The sequence below is a fragment of the Protobothrops mucrosquamatus genome, unplaced genomic scaffold (assembly GCF_001527695.2).
Source record: "Protobothrops mucrosquamatus isolate PMUCROS unplaced genomic scaffold, P.Mucros_1.0 scaffold363, whole genome shotgun sequence".
In the NCBI taxonomy this organism is placed as follows: domain Eukaryota; kingdom Metazoa; phylum Chordata; class Lepidosauria; order Squamata; family Viperidae; genus Protobothrops; species Protobothrops mucrosquamatus.
Genome location: NW_015386697.1, coordinates 947,951 through 970,851, shown reverse-complemented (window position 1 = coordinate 970,851; position 22,901 = coordinate 947,951). Strand labels below are relative to the sequence as shown.

General features: G+C 36.4%; 1 protein-coding gene across 1 annotated transcript in view; it reads left to right on the top strand.

Moving 5' to 3' along the window:
- Nucleotides 1–18,582, top strand: part of SYT10 (synaptotagmin 10) — a 38,528-nt gene extending 19,946 nt beyond the window's left edge. Inside the window, exons 3-7 of the mRNA XM_015815680.1 lie at nucleotides 8,413–8,977; nucleotides 14,826–14,946; nucleotides 15,185–15,356; nucleotides 17,025–17,154; nucleotides 18,497–18,582. Coding sequence (XP_015671166.1) covers nucleotides 8,413–8,977; nucleotides 14,826–14,946; nucleotides 15,185–15,356; nucleotides 17,025–17,154; nucleotides 18,497–18,568 — 1,060 coding nt within the window. The 3' untranslated portion in view covers nucleotides 18,569–18,582. The remainder of the gene's footprint in view (nucleotides 1–8,412; nucleotides 8,978–14,825; nucleotides 14,947–15,184; nucleotides 15,357–17,024; nucleotides 17,155–18,496) is intronic.
- The last annotated feature ends 4,319 nt before the right edge of the window (nucleotides 18,583–22,901 follow it).

Genomic DNA, 22,901 nt, shown 5'->3' with positions numbered 1-22,901 from the left:
TGGCTTTTTCAGCAAGCGGGACTGACCTAGGGTGAATTTTAAATAGGGACAATTTTAATGATTTTAATAAGACACAGCTATAAATATTTGGTTTTTAATTGGCTTTTATAGGGGAAATGTTTTATATTGTTTTAACATGCTGTGAGCCGCCCTGAGTCCCATGGGGAGAAGGGCGGCATATAAGTTAAATAAATAATAAATAAATAATAATAATAATTTAATTTTGGTCTCATTTTTTTCCATTGTGCTCTTTGACTTTTAGTAGTGGGTTTGAAGATCCTTTGCATTTTCAGCTATTGGTGTTACCAACATAGTGCATGTTATTGATGTTTCAGTCTGTTTTGCCAAGTTCTGGCCCTACCATAACTTCCTGACCTGCATATAAGTTTCTCATGAGGACAATAGGATTCCCATTCTTCTTATCATTTTCCCTTGCTTGACATCATCGACAAAATCAGAGACTTTTCTATAATCGATGAAGCACATGCTGATTTCTTTTTGGTATTCTTTGGCTTTCTCAACTATCCAGTGTGCATCAGCAATAATGTATATATTTTTTTAAAAAAACCTAGTTTGAATATCTGGCATCTCTTTTTCCCTCTAGGACTCTAATCTGCATTGGATCATCCTAACCATTATTTTGCTACCATGCAAAATTAAGGATATGTATGATCATTTGCACACCCTGTTAAATCTCCTTGTTTTTGTGCTGGAATGTAAATTGATATCTTCCCTTTGTTTGGTCTTTGTGTCATTCTCCAGGTTTGTTGGCAACTTTGGTTAGAATCTTGATTTATTTTTTTTTCCTGTTGCTTACCATATTTTCAGTAGGTAGTTCATCACTACCTTCCAACTTGGCGGTGAACGGAGTGTTGATTTAATTTCATCTTCTAGTTCCAGTCGCTCTTGTAACTAAGGAATATCTTCTAAGGTATCTTGGATGTTGACATCTCTATTATATGTTTCAGTATACTTCTATGATATTCTTTGATCTCCTTCGAATTGATTACTCTCTGTTCATTGGTGTCCTTTAGCAAACCAATTCAAGGTTGGAACCTCCTTCTAAAATCAGAGATCTTTTGAAAGACTTTCCTTGGTTTTCTATGTCTGTTTCCATCTTTAGTTTCTCTACAATGGTTGTCATACTGCTTCTTGTCTCTTCTAACAGCTGCCTGAAACTCTTGGTTAAGTTCCTTCTGACATTTTTGTGTTTCTTGGCTTTGTCTTCTTTTCCCTTCTTTCTATGGTTTGCTCTGAGATTCATTTGCTTTCTTCTCTTTCTTCATTTTGGCAGTCACTTTTCACATTCATCCTTAACAGCTAAGTTCATTCCATAATTCCTCTGGTTCTCTATCAGTGAAATTCAGGACCTCAAAATAAATTCCTAATGTGCTCCCTTCAAAATGGTGAGCATGTGTTCAAGATCATGAGATCATATCAGATGTGTAAAAAATGCCTCTTTTCAGTGTAAACCAAAATGGTACGAGTACATGTGTCCCTGGGAAATAGTTACCACAAGCTTTGATATCCATTTCATGGATGTATAGATAATCTGTGGTCTTCGGAAAATTCCTTCAGACTTGTTGAAATAGTACTCCTGCCATCCCCAGTTGGAACCATTTGGAGTATAATCTGTATGCCCAAAACAAGGCAGATACTCCATGCTGCTCCTAATATAGTTCCCAAAATTTATTGAGAAGGACAGAGAAAAGGGAATAGATATGGCAGTGGCAGATGTTGTAGAAAGCAGAAATAGCAGTGACACATCATTCCATTTCAGGAAATGGTATGACTAGTACATCTGCTGTCAACTTTACTCCAGATATTCTCTAATGAGTTATATTGTTTCCCTCTACAAGAAATTTTCATTGAGTCACTGTATAGTTCATTGTTAGAAACTGAATTCTTACGTAGATATAAGCCTTAGTGTTCTGAATTCCCTAAATCCCATGCTTCTGTGCTAGGAATGTGAATATATATCAATGCTGGAACAGTCTTTTGGTCTGTATCCTCTTCCTTGTTGCTATCAATAAAGAGTGCGGTATCTGAGGGTGAAGGTTCATTCTCTGAGCTTGTGGGTTGGTTTCTGAATGTTTTGTTACCAGGCTAGGTAACATCTTCAGCGGAGTTTAGGGGATGTCTGTGTCAGTGCTCTTCTATTTATAAGGGCTTCGGGTGTGCGTGTGTCAAGTATGTCAAGCCTCTTACTGATGACTCACCCCTGACCCACTGATAATTCACACCCTCCAATGACCCTGACCTGAAATAACCTCCCCATCACAAGATCCATCAAGCCTCTCTCTGATGACTCATCTCAAGACCCTCACTTGACACACCCACACCTGAAGCCCTTATAAACAAACATCCCCTAAACACTGCTGAAGATGTTACCTAGCCTGGTAACAAAATGTTCGGAAACCAACCCACGAGCTCATCCTACACCCAAGCGACAGATATTCGCCACTAGTGCAGTATCTGTTTTCCATTTCTATGCATTAATAATAAAACTATCAGAGTTTAAATGATTCTACTGAAAGGAAAACTAACCTTGATTCTGAGTACTCATTGCATAGGAAGGGGAAGCAATGCAATGAACCTTAATTAAATATTTTACATTCTCCTATTTTTTACTGTTTCATAAGAGACCTGCATATAAAAAGAGTCTTTATGTTTGGATTCCTGGCAACATTAAATGACATGAGAAGAAGCAGTTTTGTGTTACTGTCTGTTTATCTCCAGAATGCAATTTCACTTCACTTGGAAGCTCATGAAAAGCATTCTTGTTGATGGGAAAGAGGGGAAAAAAACCAATTCCTACAAATATATTTATGAGTGAAAAAAGCTTATGGTGCTGGTTAGTCTGACCACCTCAAATTTACAAAGTTTTCCTAAGATCTGAAATTAAGAATAAGACTTTGAATGCAGATTTTATTTCATGATTCCAAAGTAAATAATGAAAAATATTCTACATTCACCTAGTTGTAATTCAAATTTTAATTTTAAAAAATTAGCCTTTATCACATTTTGTTGTGATTTTGCTGAACTCTATAAACAAATTCTCATATTGGCTGCATTCATTTCCAATCATTTCTTGTAGATTGCTTTTAGACTTTCATTATCATTGATCAGGAGAGAAGCTGGCTTCTTTCATAATGTAACATTTTATCAAGTAATAGGAAAGAATCTGGGACTACAGCTTTTATATCTGGACACAAGAAGATAATTGATTTTATTTTTTCTTTTTCTTTTAATTGCAGAAAACATGCCACTTAGATAAGATTAAATTCCTTTTTTTTTTCTTCAACTAGAAGATGGCAAGGCTGCACTTAACAACATGAGTTTTGGAGCTGGGGGGATTCTTGCTCATAATGAGGGTTTCAGAGACTAAAGGAGAGGAGACATGTAGTAAATTCCTTGCAACCTGTCCATTACCGCTGCTGGTTTTCCTATTTATTCAAGATTACAATAATGCTTTCTTATAAATTGAATGTTCTTACTATGTAGGGAATAATCCACAAGAATTTATTTAGGCCGTGATGGAATCCAGGAGAAAAGCAACCTGTAATTAAGGAGAAACTTCCTAACAATAAAAAGAATTAACCAGTGGAACAGCTTGCCTTGAGAAGTTGTGGGTGCTTCATCACTGAAGGTTTTTAAGAAGAGACTGGACAGCTACTTGTCTGAAATGTTATAGTACTTGAATAGGGACTTGGTCTTGAAGACTTCCAAAATCCCTTCCAGCTCTATTCTAATTGAAGGTTCTAAGCTATTATGCCCAACCTTGTAACTGAACAAAGATAAACTATATTGTTTGTATCCATAAGATAAGAGGTTCAGCTCCCAGCATCTCCTGGTAGAACTTACATTCTCGAGGGTGATCAACACAATTCACTGGACATGAGACAGCATTTTAGCATCCTATCCAGAGGAATTGGCAAGTAGAGATGAATAAATCTGTCTACTAAATACTACATTTTCATTCATTGTCTCATTTTCCCAATCATAATGATTTTTGCCATTCAATTTTAAATACTTTTTAAATGTGTGCACAATTATGTATTCAAATTTTCTTCTGTGCCTTTCTCAGCACTCATTATTAAAAGCCTTTTTGTGATTATATCTATCAAAATACACATGCTTGTGTTTATTTCCCTTTAATTTATAGCTCTTTGGAAGCATCTGCTGTTGTTGCTGCTTAGAAAATTCCCAACATTCCCAGTATAACATTATGTTATATTGGTTCAGGAAATGTGAGACTGAGTATCTGCAGTAAAACTAGTGAAGCAAATTCATAGACTTATAAGTCTTGTTTTTTAAAATGTTGGAATCTAACTATTGGGTTAGGACGTAGATCTCAGATAATTTTCCAGATCAGAACTGAGGTTAGTAAGTTGCACATTCAGCCAAACCAAGATAACTGCAATTTTCAGCACAGATATTGAATGGAAGTAATAGTAGATTCTGGCACTGGACAAGCAATTTGCATAGAACTCACATTCTATGAATCTACAAACCATGTATGATTTGCCTGAAGAAAAAACTTTGTAATGATATATATCCTAGTTATTTCAGCAATACATAGTCTCTGCTCTTAAACCTTCATTGAATGGCTATCTTGTGAATAACTGAGATTATTTTAAATATGGATGGTGTTTCCATAAATCACCACCATCAATGGTTAGCTCAAAACCCTAAATTAAAGTTTCTTTCAGCATGATCATTTACTGAAATGTTCATGTAAGTTCCAATTTGTCTGCTAGTGGATGGTCTATTCTAGTCCAACATTCTATGCTACAGGAACTCAGAAGAATGGACAAGAGAGTGTTAGCTTTCTTTCAATGCTAGTCTCTATCAAATAGACTTATTTTGAAGTTACCATATAGTCATCAAAACCATACCTGATATACTGTACCTTCTTACATGATTCTAGATTCTGGAGTTATGTGCTCCATTCCTGGAAACAATCATCTGAATGGTGCTGCTCTCTTTATAGAGTTACTTCATGATCTTAAGGGATCCTATCTAATCTACATCTAACTGATAAAATATGCTGTGTTATTTATTCAAAACATGCTAAATAATTTCTGTTGAATTTGAATATTCTTCTATTCCTGGTCCCTCTGCCAAATGCCCCCCCTAATCTTGTAGCCCAAAGGCACCATTGCATGTTGGTTTCTGCTGCCACTAAATGAATGAAAGAAACCACCACCATCTAAGTTGAGTAGCTTGTTTATCAACTCATGTCTCGTTACATGATTAAATTGTTTGACTTGTAGCTGAATGCATGAAACTGAGCCAGCGGAAAAGCATTATGTTGCTATTGTTCTGATTTCATTTCCCTCTGATACTGGATCTGGAATATTGTGCATAACCAGGCAGGAGTCTAATGCTAGAAAGAACCTGCAGCTGTGGCCTGGCAAGGAGAGAGTGGAGTAGAGGTCTTAAAGGTGACATCTAGGAAAGAAGGAAGTGATGGAAGTAGATAGGATAGCAATGCCTTGATTCAGGTCCGCTGTAGGGTGAGAGCACAGGTGGCATTATTGGGCAGGAAAAGCTGATATCACAGACCCTCAAGCAAAACTGGAGCCATGCCAGAAGAGAATAACTCCATGCAAGAGTCAATCTGAAACATAAATTGTTTCAGTAAATTTACTCATTCCTTTGCGTTTTCTGAAATTGGCTGTTCTTGTCTAAAAGGAACATGAACCTCAGATATTTTGAAGTATCCCACTCCATGAAAGGAGAGGAATTAAATACATCCAGTTTATGCTATTTTAATTTTAAAAAAAAACCTGAGGTTCCACTATAGTAAATCTGCAAGAGCAATTCATCTGGCAACTTTCCGCTGCTATTGTTCCTGGGGCACAAATTCCCACTGGACAATTTCAGTGGAGCTACAGATCTGACAAGATGCTGCTGAGAATTTATGTGTTTAAATTCTTTAGGACATGGAGGACCATTTTTGGTTTGCCTTCAAGGCTCCAAAAAACGAAGATCAATCCAGGCAAAGCAACAAATCAAAGTGTAGGGATATGGCAGATGTGGGAGGAACAGTATAGCAGATGTGAGCTGTTAAGTGTGCACTTTCTAATTAGCTGTGCTCCTGACACCTTTGTAGGGCAATCGTACAAATCCCATAGTTTCTGTGGTTCAGAAAAGCATTCCCACGTTGCTATGGGAACAAAACACATCTGAGTAATTAACACATCAATCAGCTGTCTCCATGAAATGTTGGGATTCAGAAACTGACGCAAACCACTGTGTCATTAGAGCACAAATATCATTGAATATGATGATATTATATCATCCAGGGAATAACTCTCTCTGTAGCATCCAACCTAAGCAAGCTATGAAGTTGCTAACAATAGAAGCCAAAGGGAACAATGTTATGTATTCAGTACAGGTGTTTTAAATAGAGCTATGCAGAAGAATTCTGCAGAAGAATTCTGCATATACATTTTTTTCTAGCACATCTTGGTCTATTTTTCTAGCACATCTCAGTCCATTTAATAAAATGGCATTTGTTTCAAGATTTTCTTTCCCAAATAAGAAAAGAATTTCATTAAAATACTCATGTGCATTCATTTAGTAAGAAGGTCACCTGTGAAGGTCCATAGTATATGTTACAACCATCTGCTAATTATTAACAGCTTCCCAGGCTTCCAAGCTTCTATTAGGTTCCAAAAGAAGACAAATCTAGGGGCTTCTTCAGATTAGGAAATAGCAGAACCAGAGAGCAGAACTGTACAAATCTTTTGAAAGATGCTTCAGAATGTACGGAGCACCCTATGAAGCACCTCTTCTTGCATTATTAAGCAACCACATGTGGTGCTTCAAAAAGATGCTGCTGGGCATCTGCACAGAAAGACATTTTGCTTCAGCATTCAAAGGCGATGTAGACAGGAAACGGGACAGACAGAACAGGCCAAAGCTTCATTGCTCCTCTTTACTTCAGACTGGCATTTTTGTTCAAGAGGCAAAAGTTGGAAGTTGGAAGAGAAATGGTAATTAAAAAAAAAAAATCTGCCCCATGTTTGAACCAACCATCTTCTATTTACAAGGCAGGTATTATGACCATTGCTCTATTACAGCATTCATGAGGAAATGAGCTGTAATTGTGTCAAAAAGCAGAATAAGCACTGATTCAGTTGATGGTGCACTCCTGCTTTTATGAAGTAGCATTGAAATGCAGCATTTAGCTAACAACAATCCTAAGTGCTCTATGGACCCCCACGGCAACATAATATAGAAAAGTATACTTGGAAAGACAGAAAAAAAACATTAAACTGTCTTTGACATCGAGTACGGGTTTAATAGAAGAGGATGTCATCTATTTCTGTCTTCCAGAAGTGGTTGTTATCCCGTTTTGATGAAGGGCAAACATGCAATATAAAAAGGCCACATAAAATAGGAAAATGAAAAATAAAAACTTCTTTGAGTCAGCCTAGCTTCCAATATCCTTATGACCCATGCAGTGGTGGGCAACAAAAAATTAGCTACCAGTTCTGCTGAAGTGATGCGAACCAGCTGAATCCCACCACTGGACCCATGGCAACAACACAGAATGGCTACTCTTCTTCTAGAAAACAAGGGGAGAATTGAAGGGCTAATTAGTTCATTTTATTTATTTTAATTTCCTAGTTTACTTTTCAAGCTCATACTCTTCTACAAATCGTAGAGTCCTTGACTCGTAAGTAGTCCTTGACTTAAAACAATCCACTAGTGACCCTTCAAAGTTACAATGGCACTGAAAAAAGTGACTTATGACCATTTTTCACACTCTTGACCATTGCAGCATCCCCATGGTCATGTGATCAGAATTCAGACGCTTGGCCATTGGTACATATTTATGATGGTTGCAGTGTCCGTGGTCATGTGATCACCTCTGACAAACAAACTCAATGGGAAAGCCAGATTCACTTATCAGCTTAGTTATTGCTAACTTAACCACTACAGTGATTCACTTAACAATTGTAGCAAGAAAGGTTGTAAAATGGCGCAAACGTCACTCAATTTTGGGCTCAGTTGTGGTTGTAAGTCAAGGACTACTACTTGAAGGATGACTACTGGGGTGGAACTGGGAGATGGGTTTTTCTTTCCTCATTTCTTTTTCTTGTAAGTTTTCTTACCCTCTCTCTAATTTATTTATTCTGCATTTCTGCCTTTTTTTCTCCCTCCCTCTCCTCTGATATACCTAATTCTCCTTTTCGGAATTATCATTATTCTTCTTGAACTGAATTACTGACTTATCTTCCTGGATTATCTAGCATTGTTAATAACTGTTCCCTCATGAGAGCTGTAACAATAATATTGAAGTGCTGATTTACTTCTTTCATTTTTAATAGTATCCAAGTTATTTTTCTTTCCCTTCAAGACAATCTAAGCTAATTTCTTTCTGTTTGTTTAATGCAGGCACAACTCTTTCAGAAGACATTTGCCAAGGCAAATGCAGGTGTCCAGCATTGATTTTAACATGGGTCCAGAACCAGTTTTACAAAGAGGGGAGACAACAACCAGCATTGGACGGATAAAACCTGAGCTTTACAAGCAAAAGTCTGTGGATTCTGAAGGCAAGAAAGAGGATGTGAAAACCTGTGGAAAACTCAACTTTATCCTCAAATATGATTATGAAAATGAACTGCTTTTGGTCACCATCATTAAAGCTTTGGAGTTACCAGCTAAAGACTTTACAGGAACCTCAGATCCGTATGTGAAAATCTACCTTCTTCCAGACAGGAAAAAAAAGTTTCAGACACGGGTTCATAGGAAGACTTTAAACCCCGTCTTTAATGAAACCTTTCAGTTTCCTGTGGCCTATGATCAACTTTGCAACAGGAAGCTACATTTCAGCGTGTATGATTTTGACAGGTTTTCCAGACATGATATGATTGGGGAAGTTATTCTTGATAACTTTTTTGAAGTTTCTGATCTATCTAGAGAGGCTACAGTATGGAAAGACATCCATTGTGCCACTACAGTAAGTACCTTGTCTCAAAAAAAAGGTTTTAAGAGATTTCAAAATATCTAAGTCTTGTATCTTCTTACTTAAATTCTTCCAGGTGATATGTTTTCTTTCTGTAGCTATCACATATAACGCTGTATGATAACAATGGATTTTTAACCCTCATCCTTTCAACACATTTATGAACACATTAATTGATAGCCTTCCAAATGCAGAGATCACTGGGCTCCATTTTTCCAGATCTGTATGTGAAATTTACTTTCTTCTAAAGAGAGAAAAATAAAGTTTCAGGTATAGACTCATAGAAAGACTTTAATCCTGTATCCAATTAACCTTTTCATTTTCCTATAGCCTTCATTTTACTGAAATATACCTCAGTCCCCTTATTTTACCATTTATTACTTTCACTTTCTTTATGTTAGACCAGGTGTTGAAGATGGCTAATACTAACAAAAATATGAACTTAATGATAGAATTATAATTAAGTGTAAGTAACCCCATTCCAAATCAACTCATAATTGAACCCATAATTTACTAATGTTAGTAAATGGTGCTTACATTAAATCTGGGGTGAGCCTGGGGTGTCACAGAATTGAGTTTTATGATGTCTTTATCCAGTTCAGGTAAGTGGAAATATGGATTAGTATCTTATTGATTTCATTCTTAGGTCAATCTATTATTGATGATAAACCTTATTCTTGTTTATATGGACAGAGTTATGGAAAAATTACTTCTGAGGCTGTAGAAAACAGAAAATACAGAAACAGTTTAGGTTTGCAATCTGTACTGTCTTAGCAATGACCACGGTTAGATTTCATTTAACAAGAAGTTGCTCCTTTAAAAAAAAAATCAAAGCCTACGGGAACCCAGTGTCAAAGCCTAGACTAGTGATGTTACCTAGTTTGGGTAATGAAACATCTACAAGAAAACAGCCAAGCTCAAAGAACACCAAACACACCTCATGTCAACCCTGAGCTACAAATATTCTCCTTTATTAGTGTCAAAACCATTACATGTGGAAAGAGAGGAAAATAATTCGTCCCTTCCTTGGATTTAGTTAAAAAATCATCCACAGATGATCATGCTATAACATTCAGAAATTGCAAAGTTGTTATGCTCATATGTGGAATCAAAGGTAGCTTTGGAGAGGAGATTTTCCAAGACATATCTAAAAACAGAGCTGAAGACATGCATAATAATTGGATTTAAATTCCAAAGACCTATGATACTATACAAGGAGGCTTGGGAATTCTGGGAGTTGAAGTCCAAACATCTTAAAGTTGCTGAGGTTGAAAAGCATTGTTCTAGAGCAGACATGTCAAACTCGCGACGTCACGTGATGTTGGCCAATGTATCGGAGCTTTTTCCCCATTGCTGGCAATGGGGTGGGTGCAATTTCCTGGTGACGCGTCCAGCCTGCGGGCCGGCAGTTTGACACCCCTGTTTTAGAGATATCCAGATTTCAGGACACCATCCTAAGAACTACTGAGCTAGTTGTGTAACCTAATTATCATCAAATTTCTCCAGCATTGATCATGGATGGAAAAAAATGGTTGTAGAAGAAATGAGCCAATGGGGGAAAGAAAGTCTATTATACACTTGACTCAGCTTAGACTAAGTGTAACCTTTAATGATCAAGATATAAATAGCTCCAGCAGCATGCAGTTACTTAGCATTTAAAGAGAGATGGCTTTTTAAATATATTATCATAGTTCACTGTTACACAGAATGACCAAGATTTTCACTTTTAAAACTCGGCATGGCCATAGAGATTTGGTGCTTATAACTGGTTCTTTCAAATGAGTGACTTTTAAGATGAGTAAGAGTTCCTAATATATATGCAGCATAACATTCTGACTTTAGAAGGAACCCTTTCCGCTCTCTGAGGCACACAAAGCCAATTACATTGTCCAGCTTACTGTGCCTGTTTCCTGATGTGGTGCTAATGAACAAAGGTTTCTTCTTTCTTTTCTTTTTTTATTAGAATTCTAAATCACAAGCTTTCTACTTCACAAGAGTGAAGTGAGAGAGTGCAGATCTTGCATTGGGAGATCCATAATCCAGCTGTGAAGCTCCTGAATGCAGTGAGCTAGGCTTTAATTAAAGCTTTGGAAACATACACTCAGCCTATGAATCATGCTAAGGACAATGGAATTTAGATTTGGTATAATATAATGAATGAATACTGTCCCTGTGGACTGTAGTCTATGGAGATTCTCAATCACCAAATCATCTTATCCAGGTCATGATTGTCCCAAAGCTGTTTTTCCAAAAGGCAACTGGACTTCTTTGGGTTTTTTTCCTTGAAAACATTTCATTTCTCATCCAAGAAGCTTCTTCAGTTCTGAACTGAAGAAGCTTCTTGAATGAGAAGTGAAACGTTTTCAAGGAAAAAAACCAAGAAAGTCCAGTTGCTTTTTGGAAAAGCAACTTTAGGTGTCCCTGTGGACTGTACACTAAGATCTGGCAAAGCCTTCATCCAGTGTGGAGTGGGCCAATACTTATAATTCATTCAAAGTGGAAAAGGCTTTTTTGACTGAGATATTGGAACACTGCTATCATGTCACCCCTAGTCCTTCTTTTCATTAAATCAGACAGCTTTAGATCAGACAGCAGAGGTCAGTGGTCAGTCCCCTTAGCTATTCCATTTTGGCTGATGCTGCTAAACCATCCTGATTTCAGGAAAAATTCAGTCCTTCAAAGATCTAATAACTTCCACTGCTCTAGATTTTTAAACCTCATGCCACATTCTGTAGAATTCATCTGAACCATGGTTTCTCTGACCTCCATCATTAAACCTGATCAAATACATACTCAGGAAGGAGCTACAGTCCATCTGGATTCTCTGATAGCTGTATTAAATCCAGCCCATGTTCTAGATATATTATATAAGATATTTAAAAGCAAAAAAATCATACACAGCAAAACATACTTTTGTATTGCTTTTATTCCTCATAGGCATAAAAGGTGTTGCTTTTATAATTTTATAATTATAAAATTGTTTTTATAATTTACAAATATATCAATGCAATTTTGTATGATTTATGAGCTAAGCACTAGTTTGAGGATTCTTTTTGACCTTTGTCTAAAAATCCATAAAATTTAATATTATATAACATAAACTGAGAATAATTAACCCTAGTAAGCTCTGGGTATTGCTACTGTATGTACCGCTAATGAATCTGTCTATGTTCATCATGGTTAATTTACTTTAAGTCAATATTTATCAATCTGGGCAACCTAAAAGACATATAGATTTCAACTCCCAATTCCCCAGCCAGCATGACTGACTCTGGAATTCTGGAAAATGAAGTCCATACATCTTCAAGTTGTCACGATTGCGAAGCATTAAGCCCAATTTTATGCCAGCATTGTTCACAATAATATATAGCAGAATCAGAGTCAGGAACTTCTATCTAACATATTAATGGATGATCAGTGTAGCTACCAGTTAAGTCTCCAGCAACCAAATGTTTTTCAAAGACTCTTCCTGACTCATCTTGTCCTGTATCCTGGTGTATTTGCAAAAATCATTATGGGTTGTTGTGCTACTTGCTGGAATGAAGAGGCAATTAAATCTTACAGCCCCTTGCTGGATGTGTTCATCAGCTCTCAGCAGTCTCCCAGTTGTCAAGTTGTTATACTGCCAAATTCAAAGTTTCCTTTCCCACTTCTGTTTGCCTTTTACATGAATCTGATGCAACACAAACTAAACGTTCCTGAAATTGACAATGATTTGACATCATTTGATGTCCCCAGCCACCCTGCCATGAACACATATTTATTCATAGGAATATTTTAATCTTTTAAGAAGAATAGTGTGGTGGCCTAGTAGTAAAGACATTTGCCTCTCACTCAGAGGTTGAGAGTTCAATCCCAGGTAGCAGGAGATGTTTCACTTTTAGGTCGCAAATTAAAAATATGTGCTGTGAACTCCACATAGGCATCAGGAAAGGCATCTGGCCAATAAACACTCAGCTCCATCCAGTCACCCCAATTCTACTCTGAATTAAGGGATTACAGGGTCATTAAAAAGAAAAATAATAATTTTTGGGGGGTGAAAACATCACTGATCAACGCATTTTTGTACCAGGTATAAAATGGATGAATGCATTTAATAGTTAAAATGAGGAATACAATTATTAGCATTGTAGAAATATAGCCAATATTAACTACATCCTTTTAGTGCTATCTCTATAAGGGGAGGTGGATGAATTAAATAAATCTGCATGATTTCCCCTTGGCATGTGTTACACATATGTTACACATATACAAAAGGGCATGAGCAGTTGTGGCTGACATCTTGACTTTTTTTTTAACCTTCTCCCCATAGACACCCTGTCTTTTGAACATGTTTTCTTATAAAGAATTATATCCAAAGCTATTGAGATGCCCTTTATTAAAAAGCAGAATTAGTTTCTCTCATGCACAAATGTCAGGGTATAGATGTAATTATATATGCATTTAACTGGGAATAACTCCCATCAAAATTAATGGCGCTTCTGTAAAAATGTTTATAAGAATGGATCAAGGAGTCTCTTATTTCTAAAATGAAACTACAGTCCACATTCTCGGACCAAAGCAGTGTCTTTTTAAAAAATTATGGAGATTTTTATCACTATCATCTCAGTTTATGAAAGACAGAAATCTAATACAATTGAGGGGAAGGTTGAAATAAGGTTATCTTTTAAATTATGATTTTTTAAAAAATTAATGCCCCAATTAATTCATTCAGACAAAACTATAGCCCATTGAATATTGCCATATAATTCCCATAATAACTGGCCTTCAGTAGTGCTAACAACAATTGGAGGCAAATAGTATTGGAAGAGCTATAGATTTCCTAAGCTTCCAATCTGCTTAACCGCAGTTACAAATTCATTTATATTTTACCCTCTCTTTCTGACGTTACATTATTTCCTTCTTTCCATAGTCTACCCTTTCTAATTAACAATCCCATAAATCATGCATTCATTTTTTCAGCAAAAGGTTCATTAGTCGCTAATAAATACAATTATTCTTTGTTATAATTTTTCTTTGCTTTTCCTTTTTTTCCCTTTCTCTTCTGTATTTCTTTCTTTGTATTTTTTTCTCCACTTATTACTTTTCTTTATTTTCCATACCTTTCTCTTTCAAAATTTGCATTGTTTTTGTTCTTTTAAAAAAATTGATAATAAATAAAAATCATGCACACTTGCACACACACACACACACATATGCACACACGTGCACACACACACACACATAACCCAACAGTTGGTATATGTCTTCCTCAATCTTAGGTCCTCTACCAGAGGTCTGAGAGTTTGTGGGTTCTGCACAATATCTTAGCTCTGCACTCTTCTGGACAAAAAGCTCTGTTCCTAGGATCGGTTAGAGCCACTCTCCCAGATCTCCTCTCATTAGATCTATTGTAGTAGCATTCCAAGTTTCCTTGTCTCCCCCATGCATGGTTTCTTCTAGTAGCCTACTTATCATCAGATTATCCTAGAACTTCAACGTCTGACATGGACCTTGTTAATCTGGGCAACATCTGAGCTGGCATGACTCTTCTAGTTGGTGTCACTCATATTTGAGGTAGGCAGATGAAGCATAAGGGGGTCTTTGCTCAAGGACCCCCAACTGATTTAGGGTGGAACAAGCCTGAATTTGAACCCTGCTCTTCCTTGTCAAAGGCAGTCTAATCGCTACGCTATCCAGTCACTCTATATGGAAGGGCTACAGATTTCCCAGTTCTGTACTACATACCAGAGTTCAAATAATATCAGTTTAGGGAAGATTTCCAGCGAGAAAAAAAATGAGATAAAAGTAAGATCCTGTATATGTGTTTTAACAAATGTACTTTTCTGGAATACGTTTACAGGAAAGCATTGACCTGGGGGAAATCATGTTTTCCCTTTGCTACTTGCCGACAGCAGGGAGGATGACCCTCACAGTCATCAAATGCCGAAATCTCAAAGCAATGGATATCACTGGTTCATCAGGTGAGCAGGTGCCTTTCCACTTAGCCCACCTGGGTGGAGTTGGTGGGGAAACAGAGCCTTATCAGGATTTTAAGACCCTGATGCTGAATTTTCTGAAAGGGCTATTCAAGCATGATCAAAGAGGTTACAGCCACCCACTGTGATACCTAGATGAAACTGGCTGATTATTTGTATTTTTGACTGCTGGAAAAAATGTCCATGCACTTCTAGTTGTTCAGTTCCCTTCCTGTTATCTCAGATCCCTATGTCAAGGTATCTCTGATGTGTGATGGTCGACGCCTGAAAAAGAGGAAAACAACCACAAAGAGGAACACTCTCAACCCAGTGTACAGTGAAGCTATAGTTTTTGACATTCCTCCTGAAAACGTGGATCAAGTCAGCCTCTCCATTGCTGTCATGGATTATGACCGGTAGTAATGTTGAATTTTCCTCTTTCCAAAGAAATGAATAAATATCTCTTTTGAATATATTTATATAATGTTACAAGTATATTAACATGGGATCTACAGCTTAGAGGTCATTGCCTGGACTCCTATTTACTGCTCTGTCTGATCTTCTACCATGTCTTTTATCAAAATACTTATCATTCCTCCCTTACTTATCATAATCTCCCTTCGTTAGATTATTTTGGACTGTGAAAGATCCAAATTTAGAGGGCATAATATGATTTGGAACACATGTGCATGTTGCTTCTACCTTTAAAGCATCTGTATCTTTTCCTGGATTTGTACAGTTATGTTTTACAGCTGATGAATGATGTCCAAAAAGATTCATTTTCAAGTGTTCTCAACAGGTGCTATCTGCATATCTCCACATTTCTCAAATCTCAAAGCCTGCTGATTGATAAGCATTTGAGGATTCTAATTTGCATATATGATGGCAATAAAATTAGTACAAATTAGTATAAATTTGGCTGGTAATTGTGACAATCTGCAGCAAGCTTTCTACCACCAAGTTCTCCACCAGGAATGGTCTGTGGGATCACCCAGACCATGGCATCTAGTGTAATCTCAGGGATCAGACAGACTACAGGAAGGCAAACATAGTTCAATAAATGGCAGCTTTAAAAGAAAAAAAAAGATGTATTATTTGACCAACATCATTAATTACTGTTTTGGTCATATATGGTTTATACTTAGATATCCTACCATGAAAATAAGTGTTAGTGTTTCATTTTCAGACAACATAAACTCAAAAGATTGCCAACTCCAGATTCTGGACCTTAGAAACAACTTTGCCTTAGAAACAGGCAAAATAAGTCTAGTTCTCATGGTTAAGAGATTATTTGATAAATGGTCAAAGGACATATTTAAAATGGTCCCTAACAACAGATGCTACAGCAAACCCCCAAAATGCACTGTGATAGTGGATACATAGAGATGTGAGGACTGCAATTGAATAGGAAGGAAATAAGCTGCAGCAACTTCAACTCTTTTATTGTATATTTTAAAGTACCTTTCTAGACTTTATAAAGGCAGTATTATCCTTTGAAGCATTATTATTCTCACATCTAAAAAGCCTAGAAAGATTTGATGAAATCTCAGAACTTGAAAGAATTCAATGAATAACATTTCCAGGTGCCAACAGGTGAGGCAATGTCCTGTATCTATCTGACCTTCTCCAGTCACTGTAGAAGAGAAAAAATATATAAAACAAGGAAATTGCATTTTTCTTAATTTGCACAACTCATTCATGCAACTCATAAATTCTACATATTCTTGATACAAAAGATAGTTATTCCATCTGCAGTTTTACATCAGCATTCTCAGCCCCAGCCTAAGAATAACTAGAACAATCTAGCCAAAGTTCAGAATCTAACCAGAATCATGCCAGACTAAAGTCTTAACTTAATGGATATAACCTGGGAGATTCTAGGGAGTAACTATCCTAATTCTCTTCTTCTGTCTCCTTTCCAACACTGGTTATATTGTCTTTTGTCTTACCTCCACCTCCAGCCACTTCCTTATAGTCACTCAGTAGAGAGATGGGCCGCATAAAATTTAAAAATAAAATAAAAATAAAATCCATCACAAGTATATACTGTTCTGTGGACAAATTTTCCTTCTCTTTAATCCTAGAGTAGGGCACAATGAAGTGATCGGAGTATGTAGGACTGGACTGGATGCAGAAGGACTTGGAAGAGACCACTGGAATGAAATGCTGGCATATCCACGCAAACCAATAACTCACTGGCATCCGTTAGTAGAGGTAAGGATAAAAATATTTCCATGAAGTAGCTAATTCCCATGTTTTTACCCTACTCCCCATATAGATTCTCCTGCAATTTTTCTCCGTTAATTCTGCTTCAGTCTGATAAAAGAACAATTGCTTTGGCAATGTCTTTTAAAAAAAAGGGAAGCTCAGCTGGAATGTGTTCTAGTACTTATTTAGCAGTAAAGTGCCAAGAGAGGTGCATGAATATCATGCCTTTCCATGTATCACACTCTCTTGTGTTCAGCCTCCTCCCTGCCTCCAGTGCTTTCATGATATCCCAAGAGATATTGGGGTGATGGGGTCTCTCTTCATAGACCTTTTTTCAGATTGGGAACTGCCCTACGGGCCACCAGAGCAGCTTCAGATACAGAATGATAGTCCTTGCCTACTGACCATTTCTTCAGCAACCATTCAACATTACAACAGTTCTGAACAAGGACACTTATTCTTATGACTGATCCTTGAAGTTTTGGCCATCACAGTGGCTTCGAGATCACAATTTGGTTACTTGGTAACTAGCACACATTTATGATTATCTCACTATCCCAAAGTCATGTGATTGCAATTTGCAGCCTTCATAGCTGATCTCCAATGAAGTTAATGGGGAAACCAGCGGGAAGTTGCAAGTCACAGTTATGTGACCTGTGGCAATTCATTTAATGACTGCAGCTGGAACTGACTAACTTCCATTGTAAGCTAAATGCAATCTCATCATTTTTCATTTTACAACCATGTTGGACTTGCTCTCTAATTGTGGTCAGTGAGTGAGGACCCCCTATAATAAAAAAATAATCACACTGATACCAGCACCTTCTGCTACTTCTAAGTAGAAAATCAACTGCAGGAGAGATTAGAAAATAATTTTCAAATATCTAAGATTAAGGTAGGAGAATAGAGACTCTTCCATGAGCAACAGTCAGCAAATAACTGATTAGAGAAGTCCAGTGAGTATAACTCCCAATGTTTCATTTATTTTTTAAGAAAACTAAGCAATTACTGCACTGGGACAGAACTATTTTTAAATCCTTTCTGCACCTGCACCAATACTGGTACACAATCTCTTTCTACATATTAAATGGCTTTCTGAATACACTATCTAGGTAGAGAGTTGAAACTATTGACGGCTAAAATTCCTGATGCCTGTATGTAGATCCAGTTTATTCAGGGTACCGTGGGTGTGGAGCAATGAGTGGGTGAGGGTTATTGCCTTGGTATTCTGCTTGTAGGCTTCCTGGAGGCATCAAATTGGCCAAAGTGAGAAGCAGGATGCTGGACTTCGTGGACCTTGATTCAGTAGGTCATTTCTTATTTTCTTAAAATGTATCATCTGTTCCAGTTGCCAGGCCAAGCAACCAGCTTTGACAGTCAAGGATCCTGTTCATCACCAAAACCACCACTCACACCCTAGATTGAACAGCGGTGTAACATTCGCACCATAACCATATACAACTGGAGGTTTGGGTCTAACTCATGACCTACATCATCATCATCGTTTTTATCTGCTGTGCCTCTAGAGTATCATGTCCCTGTTTCTTATTCTTTACTTCCAGTTGTGTTTTATTAGCGGACAGAATTCTGTCTTCTCTATATGTATGGATCAGGCACATTTATAAGGTTTGGAGATCCATGTCACAATGCCCCAAATTAAATCTATTTGATACTTCCTTTTAAAAAGTATTTCAATTATGACAATGTTTACATACCACAAAGGCCAAGGTAGGTGAATCCTTGATATATAGAAAGGAGCCGGTTTTCTGATGTACGTTGATACTAAAGTTTTAAAATGTTCACTGGTTTACTTGGAATATTTAAATAAATAAGCAAAGTCAGTAGACAAACGCAATCAGTAGACAAACGCAATCACTCACTAATATTGCAAAAAAAGTAAAGGAAGGAAGCCTTAGAATGCCAGACAAAATCAAAGTCCTGATATTCACAGGAAGTTTTTTTCTTGCCAGATTCACAGGCATAAATATCATATTACAAGGAATTTCAGGACGAGGAGCAAATGTGGTTTATTTCTTTTGGTTTTGGGTTTTTTTTAATAGGTACTGAAGCTGCTTTCTTCATAAATCTTACTCCCCAGCTTCTTGTTACAAATAAATATCCTTTTTTTCCCCAAAATATTAAAATACAAACTCCAAAAAAGGGAAAAATACAAAAACAAAATAAAGCTAAACTAAACAAGACTACATAAAATAGTGCAGAAAAAGAAAAACAAAACAAAACAGACATATGCATAAATTGTCCCCTCAAGCTGAATACAGATAACAATAATAGTTCCTGCCCATCTTGCGAAGCAGGTACACAATTTATGAATTTCTACAACAATGCTTATCCATCCCACTAATATTTCTGCTATATATAAAAATAGCTAACAGGTAAAACCAACAGCTACTGTAAATTAAACTTCATAATCCTCTGTTAACAGTCAATTTATTGTATTTCACTAACTCCACCCACTTTTCCATTCACAATTCCAAAAATCATTCTCATTTCTGTCCAAATGTTGACCAAATGTCTATAAAGAGTTTCCAGAATTTTAGAAAAAGACTTAGTTTAGTCCTTCTTTTTTCAGCTTCTAACAATCTTAATCTTTAATTTATCAAGTTGCTGTCAAGACTGAATCTCTGTTCAGACTTGCCTTTTCCTATCTCAAAGATTCCTTCAAGGTTTTAGGAGCCCCAAGTCAGTCAAGAATCTGTTGATGATTTAATTGCATTATGTATGTCATCTTCAGTACTTATAAAAGGGAAAAACTAAATATTAATTAAATATGGCCCTACTGAGGCTTGAAGGAAATTCCAGCATATGAAAAGACATGATCGAACTCTGATTTAAACATTCATGTTCCTTTTTGGACATGGAGTTCATGAGCAATAGGCCATACAAACTTTTCAGGAACTGCCATCTATTTTTAAAGCAATTAATTTAAAAACATATGTGAAACAATACAACATAAAACCACCAAACTATGGTATAATACAGGGGTAGTCAACCTTGGCTCTTTTATGACTCGTGGACTTCAACTCCCAGAATTCCTGAGCCAGCTAAGCTGGCTCAGGAATTCTGGGAATTGAAGTCCACGAGTCATAAAAGAGCCAAGGTTGATTACCCCTGGTATAATAGTTATGGTGTTGAACTAATGCCAAGCAGACCCAAGGAGATTCTAGTCTAATCATAGATGTTTCAGTGACTTTGAGCCAGTCATTCTCTCAGCCTAATCTGCTTACTAAATTGTTGTAGGAAAAAAATTGGAAGAAAGAGCACTTTGCATACCACTTTATATACCCCAAAAAAGTAGGGTATAAATCATTGAAACAACAGTAGTGGCTTTGGACCTCATAAAGGACACAATGGGATGATAGAGACTAGCCTAAGAGCTAGATCACCTTCTGATAAATAGGTTTTTGTGACTGGTCATACCTACCATGGCAGCTTTTTGGTAAAAATCATAGTCTATGATTAACTACTAGAGTATATTTATCAAATGGGATCTTAATCACATATATGGAAAAACATATTGCAAAAACCTTTCATTAACTTACTGGCAATCAAGAACGAACTTTTCATGTCTTAGCACATTACCAAATCCACACCAAATAGCAAGGGAAAACTAGAACTTGGTATCACAAAAAAAATCATTGATCAGCTGTTCATTGATCAGCAGGGAGACTTCCTAAGAGGATATAAAACCATGCTGAATAATATCATAGGTTTTCCTGCTCCTTTTACTCTGAGTTTGCAATATACACTGACAGTTGGTTCGTACACATCTCTATAGGTGATACGATGTACAGCTGAAGAATTTCAAGAACTGTAGTCCAAATCTAACTGGAATTAAATTGGGAATAAATTGGGAATTAAATAAATTAAATTTATTAAATAAATAAATTGGGAAAATAGGATTAAATGACACACAGCACTGTTACTTAGTTCACTTATTCTCCAAAGCCACAATAGAGATGGGGGAAATGACTGGTGTTGGGTTACTTCTGTTGTTTAAATTCAAACTGAGTGGCTTGAAAAAGAGCATGTTTTTATGTGATATACTCTGTTTCAAGCCACCCAGTTTGAATTTAAATAACAGAAGTAACCCAAACCAGTCATTTCCTCCACCTCTCTTATGGCTTTGGACAATGGGTGTCCAATTTATACAATTTATACATTGTATTATTATACCTTGATCTAATTAACAATCTGTAATTGATTAAGTTCATATCACATATATGAACTTAATCAATTACAGATTGTTAATTAGATCAAGGTATAATAATACAATGTATAAATCAAATCTATATCTAGGTCAAATTTGAAATTCCGGTTCAATATATCCTCATGCATTTAAACTGTGCTACATGGATGAATGCTTATTCTGTAATCAGAGATGCTTTGTTTGTTTGTTTGTTTGTTTGTTTGTTTGTTTGTTTGTTTACTTTCTTACTTTCTTACTTACTTATTTATTTATTTACTTACTTATTCCTTCTCCATTCACGCATATAAACTCACACTCTAGGAGTTCTGGCTTTAAATACCCTTCCATATGCAAATATCTTCAATATTTCCAATCAACTATTTGAAGAGAAAGACTGAGGATTTTTTTTCCCTTCTGTTCCATATAAAAGAGTTGCCCAGAAAGTCACAATGACATAATTCAAGAATAGGGAGGCGAGGACATTGAAAATGTTTCCATGTTCAATTGTGCCTAACAATTTCTGATTTTTACTGGCCAAAAGCATAGTGAAAATACATTTGGCTCCAATATATCACAGAAATATAAGTCCTCTTGATTATTTAATTCTAATACAAAACACTTCATTTTTTAACTTTTGAAAACATATTTTTGGATGTTTGAATAAGCATTTTAATATTTTGCATTGGCACAGAACGATTACAATCTGGAACATATTTCCAATATGTAAAAACTGTAAGATTGCTTTGAAATGCTGGAATTTAAAGTCTCTTTGCTTGTGTGCTTTCTCTTATTTGTACTAGTTGTACTTGTGGTAAATTAAAATGAGATCCTTAAAAAATGTTTAGATATAATAGATTACTTAATGTATTGTTTCTTGTTTCAGACAAAAATGGGCACATTGTGTATGGCCAAACAATGGGCATTTATCAGTTTTTAAATTTCTAAGAGTTTTTGTGTTGAAAAGTGTGTTATAGCCCAACATTTCTAAGCTTTGCAAGAATGTTTTTCTGAGAAGGCAAGGTCACAGATGCTGCATTCATACCATGATAAGTCAAAATAGTGTCTTTCTGGTTTTAGTTTAATATATTATATGAATCTTGGCATTACATTTTGTAAACCATGATTTGTGGCTTAGCATGTTGGGTGAACCCAGCCAATTTTGACTGATTAAATCAAGCATGGTTAAGCAAACCATAGCTTCCTGCACTATGTGAACTCAGACACAGAGTTAAAACTGCTTTTATATACCTAAAAATGTGTCATGAATTAAGGAATGTCTCTGATAATGTGTTGTTAATATTTATATTTAACTTTGTAAAATCTGTTCCTATGCAGCACTTGTTCATTTAGTAGAGTTTGGGGGCGGGGGGGGGGGAGAAAACATTTGTGTGAGCATTGCTGAAATGAAAGAGGCTTGGTTAGCAGTTCGTAGCAGATTATTCTTCCAATGCTGGCTTCCATATTGATGCTAACCATTCATATTAGTGGAGCAAGACCTTCTGTGTACTCACTGAAAGGGTCCAATCAAGCAAATGCCTTCATGGGG